This window comes from Trematomus bernacchii, unplaced genomic scaffold, assembly GCF_902827165.1.
Source record: "Trematomus bernacchii unplaced genomic scaffold, fTreBer1.1, whole genome shotgun sequence".
NCBI classification, from domain to species: domain Eukaryota; kingdom Metazoa; phylum Chordata; class Actinopteri; order Perciformes; family Nototheniidae; genus Trematomus; species Trematomus bernacchii.
Genome location: NW_022987840.1, coordinates 4654738 through 4669256, shown reverse-complemented (window position 1 = coordinate 4669256; position 14519 = coordinate 4654738). Strand labels below are relative to the sequence as shown.

Below are 14519 nucleotides of genomic sequence, written 5' to 3'. Positions count from 1 at the left end.
CACCGGTCCCAGAGGGAGAATTCAACTGTGTCTTTTTGAACGGAGACAGGGTTGAACCAAGGATTTATGAGAATGACATACTCTCAGGACTAAATCATGGTTTCGATGAGGCGGCCTGGGGCTAACAGTCATATGAGGTCTTTGGACACACCCTGCTTGTCCACAGTGATACTTCCCCTCTGTAAAGCTATTTCTTACCTATTTTTCTCACGAGTAGCATTTTTTCTCTTACACAAATCTGTCCCTTGTGTGCTCAGAAAACTCAAACAAGGGTCAACCATAAATCATTTCTGCTGCAAAGTCCTGTTAAGAAGTTGGAAGCCGCTTTGGAGTTGAGGAAACTGGGCTGAAAGTTAGTTTGAATTCCTAGCTTTGCCTTGGGAAATCCATGTAGAGAAAACGTAATAAATGTCGTTGTGTTGCACTTTGAGGAGCACACAGAACCAGAAGGGAAGCCCCCCGACTGGAGTTGATGAGTTTGTATCCTCTGTAGGCTTTTCTGTAGCAGATAATATGCATTAATATGTAAAACTAAATAAATGAAAATCAGAGAGTGTTGATAAAGAGCATGCATGCTCAGCAAACTTTCCCTGCATTAGGTGAAGCTAACGAATACTTTAATGAAAGCAGGATAAGAAACATGATGACCCGCAGGTTCTTTGAGGAGAGTCACAGGGATACGTTGCATTGTTCAGATCCAGTGTCTGCAGGTGGCTCATGCATTTTTTCCATCTAAGGACATTGATTTTTGAAAATCCAATAGATGGCCACACTCCTCGGGCTCTTCTCTCATTACCACGGTATCAACCTTGTTTGATATTCATGGTGGAATATTATGAGAAGATAAATCGTTTAATCTTAGTTTCTATTGAACCCTGTCATGAGGGAGACACTCTCCTCCATCCTGTGGGTGTAGCTGGATCACTTTGATAGAATGATAGATTAGAAATTAGCCTGAGAGGGAATTTAGCAAAAACACGATCGAACTCCATCCGCTTGAGTTTCACAGCAAGGACGATGAATCAGATGCAAAAACACTTTTAATGTCCCGACTTTTTTAGACTTTAAAACAGTAATAATAAAAGATGAACACATATTTAAAGCGATCCTTTCCATAAACAAAATATTATTCATAAATATTGTATATTTTGTATGGATTAGTAGAATTTTTGAATATTTGCTTTACTGAAATCTTAGGTGATGCTGATTTCTGTAGGTGGCGTCATGCTTTTTTTTGTACAGCGTTAGGTGATAGGTACTAAAAACACAGTTTTCATAGATGTTCCTTTTACTATTGGCTGCAATGTCATCACTACTTAATACACCCATTTACAGATGACACAGTTGTATTAGTTTATACGCTGTTTGTATGTGGAAGCTGGCAGTATAAAACCTTACATGCTCTATGCCAGGGCTTCTCAAACTCCGGACCAAGGTCCGGATCCGGACCGAACTGCAAATCAATCCGGACCGAACCCTGTGTCCCATTATAACAAAAAGAAAAATAATAATAATAATAAAAAAAAAAAAAAAACAGGGGCGCCGTTTACCGACAGGCAAGGCAGGCAAGTGCTTGGACCAGAAGGGGGCCCCCAAAGAAGGTAGATTAAGAAGGTCCACAGCAACGACAACATGAAACACCCTTTAATTTACTGCAACGACATGTCGGGAAACTCCATGCATAGAGCGCCAAGAAACTGCTTCTTAATTTCAGTTTCGTTTCTCCGCTCGGGGGGGACGACGACGACTTTACTGGCATTGATCCGGACCAGTGACCTTGTATAAAGTTCACAACTGGACCTTTAATAAAAAAGTTTGAGTACCCCTGCTCTATGCAGTCCACTGCAGCATAAAATATGACTGTTTTTTTTGTTCAACCAAACTGCGATTCATTCAGGTTACTGTGACAACAAATCTAAAACAGTGTTAAATAACAACAGAACGAAAAGCTTTCTTGCATTTGTTAAGTAACATTGTACAACAAATGCTGGTTCTATGGAGTATTTCATCTTGTTTTATCGGACCATGGATGTTTTAAGATGGCAGATGTCAAAGCCTTGATTCAGTGGACAGGCAGGACTCATTGGCCACAAAGAAAAGCCTTTAATTAGTTTAATATTTATTTTAAACTGTCTATGTGGAAGCCTTGTAGCCAGTTTTAGCAGCATAACAGCCGTGCTGAATGTAATGCTTTAACGTTGCAGGAGGACCTGGTGCAGAGGGGGGCTACGGTGTTATATTGTTATCTTTTATCTCCGCTGAAGAGGGGAAGAGACTGTGAGGCTGCCAAATGCCTTGAGGGAGCTCTCCTAGTTCAATATTTCATCCTGATAGGGCCCAGTTGTGTGAGAGGGGTCAGCGGGGAAGAGCAATGTGAAAATCCGGAGGGAACATTCATACCTGGTGAAAAAACACCATGTCTTTGAAAGGGCACGTGCAAAGAAAGCAGAGGAAGGAGGGACAGAAAGGGTCAGGGTTTCAGAAAATTGAGAAATAAATTGAAAAGGAAGAGACAAACAAGAAGTGGGGTTGTCTGGAGTGGGGAGAGGGTTGAGTGTTGGAGAGTGGAAAACATATTCATAGAGATATCTCAACAAGAGATAGCCAGTGAAAGCAAACAAAGACCAATGTTCAACCTTCCTCACAATAGAAAATCCATTTGGCCCACCTTTATTTTCATGTCTGTTTCTCTTCTCCTTCTTTTGGCACTCCTTTTCTTTACTAGGCAACCTGGCTTAAAAGCAAATAATGAGACGTATGAAATGTACATAGTTCCTGGCTCCTCATTATTCTGTAATTGGACAGAAACACTACATTTTATCAAAAATGTTAATACACTTACCTGCTTGAATGTAATGCCAAATAGATATATTTCCAGCTGAGTAGAAAAGGCGGATAAACAAGTTTAATTATCTAGTGGAAACAGACTTTTCCTTCAAAGTTTGAGGATGATCAAATAAATCTTTCGTAACTCAGTTAGAATCGATACAATATGGAAGAGGGTTTGAAGACGGAAAGCAGATTTGATGAATTTCATTCAAAGCACAGACACTGTGAATGTTCCTATCCAGTGAAGCGCTCAACAAAGAAATCTCTTGTGTTTGCCTTCCTGTCTGTCACTGTTTCGGTCCTGATATTGTTATGAGTTTACTTTTGTTTGATATCCTTTCGGTACATTCCTGTTAGCTTTAGGGCTTCAGTCGTATATTAGGCACCGGCTTTAGTTATTTAACGCTGATTTTTACCTTTCAACCAGCACAGTTCGGAGTCACCCTACATTTCATTGGCCTAATATCTTGTTGGACACTCCCTGCTCACTTTCCTCACGTATCCTAATGTTCTCGGTTTTTGTACGAACACCTTAAGAGCCTGTTATCGCTCATTATGAGCCAATGAAATCCCCCCCTCAGATTTGACTTGCTAATTCTTAAAGTCCATCCCGTGTGGCAACAATCCACGACATCGGCTGATGATGAACTAACGCACTGGGTCAGGCGGCGGAGGTAATTGCGAGACACATAGGGGGGGAGGATTACATTTGACAGGTCATTCATCCCACTTTAGTTAATAGTAAGTGAGGCTGACGGCTGTGAACAGAGCATTTAGACCTCACCAGTGGAGCCCTCATTGACCGCTCATTCGCTCTTTCTATATGTGTTTTACTAGATATAAATGTATATTTTAAAGACCTTGTAGCTAACACAGAAAGGATTCTTGAGTACCTCTGGAGCATGGGAAGAGAACACCCAGTATAAACACTCCATGCTTCTGTCATACATACATTTAAATATAGACTACATTGTATATAGTAGATCAAAACATAGGGGTCTGTTGGACAGGTATGTGCTATCCAGCGGCTCTATACACTTTTTCAAGAACTCATAAATGGGTATTTACAATTGACACTGCTGCCGATGAAATACCTATTATTTGAAATGAAGGTTTTGCGGTTGGTTTTTAGCTTTTGTTTGGGCTAATTTCTTCAGTTTTTGTGGTTATTTCTCTTATATTTCTATTACTTAAAGCACATTCTCAGTAGAACTTCAACATATCCTTATACACAAGATTTTATGATACATAAATTATATTGCGCTACTTTTTGTAGGTAAAACCGCCTTGCAAGATGACACAGGAAAGCAAAAATATTTTTGACTTATCTGGAAAATTCTGATGAAATTCAGTTAAAACTATTATAAAACTCTATAGACAGGAGTACAATCTAGTTGTTTCTGATCTGGCTGCTTAAACACGTTGCAACATCTGAAGAATATCAGTGTTTCCCTGAAAACAAATGAACCTAGAATTGTCTCACGTTCTTCAAAGTGAGACTGTACCCACCACAACAATGAAAGCATCCCCTTACGCAGCGTCCACACGGCGGCGTGCGTTGAAGCTTGCCGGCGGGCGTGTCTGAAGCTAGACCAACAACCAATCACATGAATCTCCCGCCCCGGACACACAAGCACGCGGTTTGATTGGCTAGAGCTTGGACTGGCATATGAACAGCATTGTTAAAACCTGCTCCAAGATCATCGGTGTGAAACAGAGAGACTTAAATTCCTTCTGTAACCAACAGATTCTGCGGAAAGCAGAGAGCATTCTGAACTCTCCAGGTCATGTACTTTCACATGAATTTCGTCTGTTGCCATCAGGGCGAAGATATGCTCTACCTGCTCAAAGGACTAATCGCTTTTCAAAATAATTCATCCCTTCTGCACTCAAACTTTTAAATTCTTGAAAGGCTTTTAACTTGATTATTTATTTATTTATTATTGTGATGTTATGAACTATTTATAGTGTAAATTGGAATGATCCACATCTGTGCTCCCGGGTGTATCTGTGTGTTTTCTTCCTGTATGTTCCTGCCTGTGTACATGACATAAGCTGCTGCTCATAACCAATTGCCCCTTGCAGGATTAATAAAGTTGTTGATTGATTGATTTGATTGGCTGACGCTTCCGTCGAAGCTTCAAAAGTTGAACATTGCTCAACTTTTGAAGCGAGCAACACGAGCAAAGCGAAGCGACGCTCCCACAATGCAGTTTGGCAAAGCGTGACGTCACCTCATTCAAAGTGAATGGGCAGAAGCGTTGAAGCTTCAACGCACGCCGCCGTGTGGACGGGCCGTTATCTTGAAACACCTAAAGCTACCTGTGTTTATATCTCCTGATATGCTGAGTGTTGTCTCTGTAACCTCTTTTGAGAGGCTTTCAGGTGGAAAATCGGGTAGTGATATAATTTGACACCAGCGCATGTGGTTTACACTCTTTCTCCTACCTGCTGTCAAAATGTGTTTCTTTTAACCACCATGACCACCATCTTTACAAATGAACAAAGAGGAGAACACATGAAGTCATACAGACAGGAGTATAATTTATTGGGTTGCATTTCTTGCCGTGATCATCAGGACTCATGGGGAAATCAAAGTCTGATGACTGACTGCAGGTCATGCTGTACTTTAATGCTTTTAATATGTAGATACATGTGTAAAAAAATAACCTATTATTAAAATGATTAGACTGTAAATCGACCACATCTTGTGAATAATAAAAAAGAGGCTTGAACAGCCATGATCCGCAGGGTATTACTGTGGGATCGCTATGTCACACACTTTTTAATGGAGTTAATGAAGTGAAGTACACGGATACAAGCGCTGCCGACTCAGTTTGACTGATTGATTACAAAAACCCTGCTCTGTTACCATGGTTACCAAATGATTTGCATAAACATATACACGGCCTTTGCAGTTTAATTATAAGATCAGCGGGTGTATTTAACACAGGAGTTTTTCAAATAATTGTAAAATCACAAAAAGAATCCTGTGGTTGGTTCATTCAAAAAGGAGCCACACTACACGGATTTGTTTTAAGCAAACATGAAGGCAAAATATATATAAAAAGATTGTCATGTTGTTTTTGTAATAATATAGATTTGTTCAAGTGTGAGACTGTGTTTCTTTTTCTATCCAAAACATGAGCTGTATTGCTCTCAGTTGTGTTCGTAGACAGCACGTTTACACCTCCAAGATATTCTGATGATAATTTGTTTGACCAAATAAATTATGTAGGCTATATACACATGCATAATAAAAAACTTTGAGTTATACTGTTGATGGAAAACCATCATTTTATGTGTTGCTTATAAGATGATTAACCAAATGCAGATTGGCTTTACTGACAAACAAACCATAACAGCATCAATAATTAACAACTAAGTGATTGTTATTGCGTGGTGGAAAGCAGGTTCTCTTATATGTCGCTTTTTGATAGTAGAGAAAACATTTTGTTTACTGTGGGGTGTGACTTTCTGTAAAAAGTCAATAACATGCTTTCACAAACACATCACGTAACAGAAAACAAACCTCATACATGATGCAGGATAATTAACACGTGCAAGCTGTAGGGCAGCAATAATGCTCCTTCAAAGAGATTGTAATCTCCCCAGAAAGCATTCGGACAGAGGAATTAAACCAAAATGTTACATAATTGATTATTTGAGCCTTTGTTGAGTATTTTAAACCCAGCTTGTTTGTTTCACACCAGCTCCTTCTGTCACACACACAAGCCGATACCAGGGACGGTTGGCATACAAAAGCCTTGTCCGACCAAAACAGATAGCACTCAGTGTGTGTTTTCGTCCCTTTTTATCAGCCGTCAACCGGCCTCTCAGCTCATCACTGTCTCGTCCTGTCACATTATCTGGCAGCGCTGAGTGGGGCAGGGCGTCAGCGGCGGCTGCTGTGCTGAACTTTGAGACGGACAGGCCTTCTGTGGGCTGTCAGATAGTATCCAGCAAATTACCTGCTTAAACCCCCTCGCTGACAGAGACACTTCAGTGCGAATCAAAGACAGACAGAGGAATGAAAGGAGACACCCACAGACAGAGATCAGGGTGAAGGAAAAAATGGATTTACTTACATTGTTACGGTAACTGAATCTTGATGCATTTTTTCTCAGAAGGCCAACAAATCAAATTAACAATTGAAAAGTTATACTTTATTTATCATGAAGCTTTTGAATTGCTGTTAATGGTCAAACACCTCTGAAATGTCATTAAATAATTAAAAAGCGTACATGAAGGCATTAAAACAAAGAAAGAGAAAAACATTAAAGGAGGTTTCGAAACAATCCTACAAATTCTCGGAAGCTAGACTTACCTTTAAAGAACCCATTAAAAAAAGAATAAACAAGGATCCCAATGAAAGCTATTTCAAGCTTCATTATGGAACATTTACTTTAAAATATCAGCTAAGGCACACATGGCTGTCTTTGACACTCTGGGATATATCCGTAACTCTCCATGTTCACTTGAAATAGCTTTTTTGACTGTTTAGGATGTTTATGCGAGTACAAGACCTGTTCAAAAACACTGCAGACATTTCTTTTTCTTTAATTGCAGATTGGTTGTGTTCGCCATCTGCTCTCTGATCGTCTGCGGCGGCTTTACGGTTACCTCAGCCTCAGGCGAGGGGCTGTTTCAAGGCAGACAGCTCATCAGGATGATTGACAAGTCCTAGAGCTGGAAATCAACCAACTGAGTAAAAATTGCATATTAGTGCTTCAGGAAGTGATTTGAAAGATGACACTGAATGCACTGTACGCTGCTGCAGGCTTGAAATGGGCATGTGTGATATGCTTTGGCGTGTGTGTGTGGGTGTGTGTACTGTGTGTTTGGGCGTGCATTATATGTGCGTCGCGGTACATTTGCTCCGGCGACATTTCCGTCCCTAGCAGGCGTGGCCCTGTGGAGTGTGTAGCTCAGTGGGTGGGTGATGGGAGCCGGAGCATTGCAGCTGCTCTCTGCAGATGAGCCCTGAACATCATGTTTCAGAGCAGAGACAAAATGCTATGTGACTGGGGGATTTCTTTGAAAGAAACATGGAAATGATTCACAGTAGGTGGTGGAGTAATGGCGCTGAATTGTGGTTGAAATAGCGACACTGCCAATAATAGCATAATGGAATATATTCTCACAGATCCACTTTATACCCGGTGATTAATGACATTGCCACGTACTTAAATCTCTGCTGATCACTGTGCAAGATTGTGCCATTTCTTGTGGCGTCGACACCACAGATCCATTTCACAGCATCTGAGCCACAGTGAAGGAGAAATAACATGTTTATAGCCTAGTGCGTGCTTCTAAGAAGAGGTCATCCGTTCTCTCGTGGCCCAGATGTTTTTAACTGGCGTTCGCTTTCCAGAGCTTTCCCAGCAGGCTGCAGTGCGTCTGCTTCTCTGCTGTAGTGTTTTCCCCTTTGCCAGCGAGCCTCGCCAGCCCCATGTGTCATCCTCTACTCCCATCCCAAAAACTTGGGCGAGATTTACAGTACAAAGGTATAGACTGTTGCATAACGACAGCAACAAAGTGTGTCAGGGCAAAGGCAGAGGAAAGTCCCCGCTCTGATATTGTAATGCAGCGTTTTCAGTGTTTTGTGAAAAGCTGCACATTTCACTGAATATCATTATGTGCATTTCAATAGAGGAAGTGGGTGCTATTGCTTCTACCTCTTTGACATTGCCTACACATTCAATGCAGCCTGTTTCATAAGGCTGAGTGTGCACAGCAAGGTTACTCCCTGACATTAGCTGCTTTTAAATGCTCTCCTGTATAATATAGATGTTTCATTTTTGGACACATTTTCAGGAAATGATCAGAGATGGGGTCGTTACTAAAAAAAAGTAATATATTACATATTACATATTACTTTAAAAAAAAGTAATATATTACACTACTTCGTTACTCTCTACATAAAGTAACTCGTTACTTTACTCGTTACTTTACTCGTTACTTTACTCGCAGGGCCGGCCCGCCCCTCCCTACAGGCAGATCACGCAGACTGCTAAAGTTTCAAATGTTCTCTTTAGTTCAGTTTCCATTGTCGCATAAGACTGATCCAGATAGCTCTGACTATGGCTGTCCTCTGTCTCCTGCTATCTGTATTTTGCGCAGTATATCTCTGAACGATGCGATGGTGATTCCACTGTGCAAATGGGCAACATTACCTCTACTATGAAGGATGCTACAAGCCTGTCCATCTCTGCTTTGGTTACCGGTCCTCCAAATTCTAATTTGTGCCGCTTCGGAGTCGGTGGCGGCGACTCACAACATCCTCACTCTGGGTTCGGGGGTCCGGTCCTTAGCTATTAGCTTCACCTTAGCATGTGTTCTTTGCAGGTGTTTGTTGAGGTTTGACGTGGTGTTTGCAGCAGTGTATAACAGCTTCTGGCCTGGACACAGTTTGCACCTCACCGTCACATTCCTGTCTATTCTTCGGACGAACTCAAAATAATGGGCATACCTCCACCCCTCGAAAGTTATCGCTGACTCTGCCATGTTTATGCAGCACTGCAAGTGGAGATGTGGACGCGGAAGTCGCGCAGATTACGTACATATAAACCTGCGGCGGAAACCCCTCTTGTCTGTCAGTGAGCTCAGTGTGATTATGACTGATTTTATAAAAGTAACGAAGTAACGCGTGTCGGGGCAATGTTAGTAACTGTAGTGTGATTACTGAATTATAAAAGTAACGCGTTACACTACTCCGTTACCGACAAAAGTAATATTATTACAGTAAGCCCAACTCTGGAAATGATAATGTATCAAATGTGTTTCCCCAACTGTTAAGTGTTTTATATCATTCTACCTTTTAAAGACTGGTAAAGCAGTTAAAGCTTTTATTATCTCTCGACATTCATGAGAGCTACAATTCAGAATAACTGCAAATTGCGCTTAAGCAGTAAGGTACTGTAAAAGGACCTGAGATGCCCTTTTCTCCGCCTGCATCATCCAGTAGACCTTACACTCATATGGTCTCTGAAGTACATTATCCATCATGAATACATATAAAGAGCAAATCAGACTTGTTTCTTCCCTAAATCTGCATTGGTTGAGTTTTTTGGCCACCCACACGCAGTGGAAAATGTCCTAAACTGAATATATTATCACCTTTTTGAAGCTGATATATGTCACGTGTTGGCAACCATTACCCAAATTACACATCAAGTAGCCTAATTAGCATCCATTTAAATGTGTGTTTCTACTAATGTTAAGACCAATAGAATAGCCATTCTAATTGTGTCTCTGTTTTAGTATAAAACTATTCCTAAGTGAAATATCTGGAATTTAGCTGCAAAGTTTCCCACTATGATTAGTTGCTAACTGCGTCTGGTGATGTTTGGTGCTGAGCTGGTATAGTGCATTGGTTTGATCAGACCATTGATTGACCATTTAGCATTTACTAACAGATATAAAGAAATGCAGTGTGTGGTTGTTCCTATGAGAGATAGGTCATATTAAGAAACATTGGTAAATATTACATGTTACTTGTTAGACGCTTTTATCCAAAGCGACTTACATACTCAATACTGTGGGCAATCCAGGGGTGAAGTGTCTTGCCCAGGGACGCAACAATAAAAGCGTCTAACAAGTAACATGTAATGTAATGTAATGTCCCAGTTCACCTCCTGGGCCCTGCCGTGGTGCCCTTGAGCAAGGCACCGGACAACCCCCTTCCCCCATTGCTCCCCGGGCGCTGTACAATAGCTGCCCACTGCTCCTAGTACTAGACTCCTGGTACTAGGATGGGTTAAATGCAGAGAACAAATTTCACTGTGTGTGCTGTGCATGTGTGACCATTAAAGAGGGGTTTTATCCCTCCGATTATTACAAATATATTAGCTAATAGCATTAGCATGTAGCATCTGTCCTGGTTGTAGCAGTTTGATAATTTTATCTTAAATAACTTCTATAGTTTCCCTGGAGACCAGCACCTTTTTTCCGGGTTACACGAAGCACACTCTGTGGATACAATCCTATCAGAAATATAAATGTGCTGCATAGCTGAATCAAAATGTCATTCCTCACAACACATTTTATGTTAAGTGCCACAATGGAGTATCACTGAGTATTGTCTGTGAACATATGCTCTGTGAGTGATTCATGTGAGACTCCCTCACTTCACTGACAACTCAATTGCTGTAATTGTTTAGCTGTGAGGGGAACATTTTATTGTAGCCAGATTTTGATTACATGTCTAAAAGCAAGTGTATTCATTTTGCCAGAAACGATTGATTGAATTCAATCTGTATAAGTGCAACCATTTATGATCCCACAGTTACAGCTCACTTTATTGGAGACACGGCATACGGATGAAAAGGATACAAAATGTACAGTTCTTAGTGTACACTACATTCATAGATTTTTACTCCGTTGCTCAGTCAAAAATCATGAGTAATGAGCATTTATTGCACCTTTTGGCATTATTGATGTCAAATTCAGAACCACATGAGTATAAAGGACCCAGTGTACTCCATCAGAACGGTCAGCTGGTTGAAGTTCAGGAAACCCCATCCAACTACACCTTGCTGAAGTCATATTTGGCAGGGCTGAATCAGGAAATGTATATGACTTTCTGAAACAAGCTATCTGACAGTCACACCAACTCCACACAGCAATGTATGGGCTGAATGCTATAGGTTTGAACTTCTGTCTCATTAAACTATCTACCATTCAGTCCCTCTAAGACAAGTCATCCTGTGTCCAACTTCTTGGTGGCCCCCTGACCGGCCTGGAGGGAGGTTGGAGGCCGTCCGTAGAGCAGAGCTTCTGTCATAGCGACGTGTTCAAGGCTTCCCTGTTCCCACTCTTCAACCTCTTTCTTCTCTTTTCAAACTCTGACTTTCCTGGAATTTTCCGTTCCATGTTTTTAAGTCACATACCCTTTAGTCGACCTCGTGAGTTTACCTCCTCTAGAAATCACTTGACCCAGTCCCCTGCCTGCCCAGCTGCTCCTCATTCAGTCCGTCACAGTGTGAATACAGAGACCCGTTTACAGCCAGTCTTTGCCAGATTGTCAATGTCTCCAAGCTGCTGTGGCGTTCCAGACATCCCTGTCACCTGCATCTGATTACTCGCCTTCCTGCGTCAGTCTTCAAAAATTGTTTGCCGGATTTCCATGCCTGCTCCAGGGTAATGTCGGTGAAAATCCAAATATCCAGAACAATTCCCAGTAAAGACCAGCAACAACAAACTCAAACATCACCATAGTTAAAACTACCTCCCTTTTAAACATTTGACTTTAATAAAAAAGGGTTTACTGTACCCATATTGCATTGCATTAGACTTTACAGTCGTATCCAATAAACAAATAACTCTGATTCTTTGAAACAAATAGAGTTCATTCAAAGCATGTTTTTGTATAATAAAAACATAAAAGCAAATTAATTTCAAAAGGATTGTTGGCAATTCAAATATGTAAAAGATGGATGAATAAAAATCAATCAAACTAAAACCCAAAAATAGGAAATAAGACAATTATCAGATAATCAGTATTATCATGTCAATTATATAATATCAATAAACAAAATGGATGTATCATATACATAAAGCATAAGGGTAAATGAAACCTTCATAGATGATTACTGCTAGTAGAAATAAATAGTTTTCCAAAGGTCAATTTCTCAGAAAACTTTTTCAACCTCTGCATATAAGTACTTTGAAAACGACAAATAATAAAGAAAGAGCCACAGTTCAGCCTAACGGCGTCCACAGAAAGTGACAGCATAGTGCCTACCTTCTGCAGCACAATTGTCAAGGTGGATTAATCCTCCCACACACTGCCGGCACCTTTTCTCCTTTTGCAGCCAAGTGGGGCCTATTGAGACACTTTCTCTGCAAGGCAGATGTGTTTGTTCATTCCCCAAAGCCCTGTCACCACACACAGGGAGGCAGATACCAACCAGACAAGCAGCGTGCAGCAGAGCAGGAGCGTGCACACTCCTTGTTAGCCCAAAACATGAATGTGGAGGTTATTTGTGAATTTAGGTGAATTTAAATTGCTGTAGGAAATCAGCAGACAAAAGCACAACACATTTTGCAATGTCAGTTGTTGTATTAGGGCACCACAAATGTATTATATTAATACATCTGAATGGTGTACCATAACAGAAAAAGGGAAAGATATTATGTAAACTTAAAATGCTGAAACAAAGAAATAAAAGTAAAGCAATGCATGACTTCACTGGGAAGCCGAGACATGCATATCATAGAGATGGACCAAAACAATAGTATACATAGAGTAGGTCATATTACACTGTGATCAACCTTACAAGCAAATATTGCATTGTAACCGTGCCAAATTGTGCAACTAATGCCACAGTGATGAGAGTATGCATGACACAGGCCAGAGCCATTCATCACATTCATTTATACATAGGAGAAATTAAAGGATTTACCTGCTTACTTAAAACAACTATACAGTAGTAATAGTGGTTTTTTTGCGTGAGGCCCAAGGAATTTATCTTGCCAACAGGTATTTTCAGCGAAGCAACAGCTTGATATGGCTTGTGCCCCTCGACATAGAGCTGGGCTGTCTTCCAGTCGCAGCATCAGGCACAGTATGTCTTCACTGCAAAATAAACAATGAATTCATTTCCTTCAGATGGGACTACAGATTGTTGGTCTATCTACAATTTTTTCCTAGCTCTTTCTCATAAGAAAAAGATGTCAATTGCTAGGCATGATACAAACCTTGTGGCACTTATGTCAAGTGGAAACGGGAGTTGAAGAACTTATTCTCCTTGGATCTAGTGTAGCTTTGATCCCTATTTGTACATTATTTATAGTCAAACAACTTCTGCCATGGACAAAGATGTCAGCCGTTTGCATGTGGTATCCTTTTACATTGCTTAGATTATTATTGAGTTTTAGGCAGAATATTTGTCATGCATCACTGACTAATATGTATTTCACCAAATGCAAGAACAGCTCTTTATGTGTTTAAATGTTTTGGGGACAACAATATAATACTATAACATTAAGGCATTAGCCAACTGTGGTCACACAGATAGAACTTGTTGAATATATCCATGTTTTTTTGTCTTTTCTGGGGAATAGCTGATAATAAAGAGATGCAAAAATGCCTGCGGTGTAATGTGCTCACTTGAGGGATTTTGCTTATGGCCATTACATTAAGGTCCCTTAAAGTTAAACACTGATAGAGAGAATGCCTTTAGTAACCACATAGTGAATTACTTCCAGATATGTCTTTGTTAATGTCAGAGACAGAAATCACCTGTTGAAGCAAAAGATGAATTGCCGGCTTTCTATAAAGTTCCAGGCAGCATCTTTCCTCTTTACAGCCGAGTGATCGATCGAGTGGAGATTTACAGGTCAGTTGACAACTGTTTTAATTAGCCTCTCTCTGTGTCTCCCTCCTCCAGATGGACCCTGTGCAGAAAGCTGTCCTCCATCACACCCTCGGCCTCCCTCCCACCGCAAAGAGAAGGCACGTCTCCTGCAGCGTTTGCCAGCTAAGGTTCAACTCACAGGTGAGCCACTGCTCCTGCCACAAATATACACAGAAAACACCCCAAAACCACATTACAACCTACCTGCTCTGGTGTCAGTCTAGATGACCTTCACATAAATAGAATTCTGTTAGGGCAGGTCATATTTCTTTAATTAGTAACAGTAGAAAACTGAGTAAAAAAAGTATACTGTCGTGTCCGAATCAGAAA

At 40.7% G+C, this 14519-nt stretch overlaps 1 protein-coding gene across 2 annotated transcripts in view; it reads left to right on the top strand.

Moving 5' to 3' along the window:
- The window catches only part of znf385d (zinc finger protein 385D), a 69200-nt gene that overhangs the window by 18332 nt on the left and 36349 nt on the right, over window positions 1–14519 (top strand). For both annotated transcript variants that reach the window (XM_034153370.1, XM_034153371.1), the window contains exon 3: window positions 14223–14330. In XM_034153370.1, the coding sequence (XP_034009261.1) occupies window positions 14223–14330 (108 nt within the window). The remainder of the gene's footprint in view (window positions 1–14222; window positions 14331–14519) is intronic.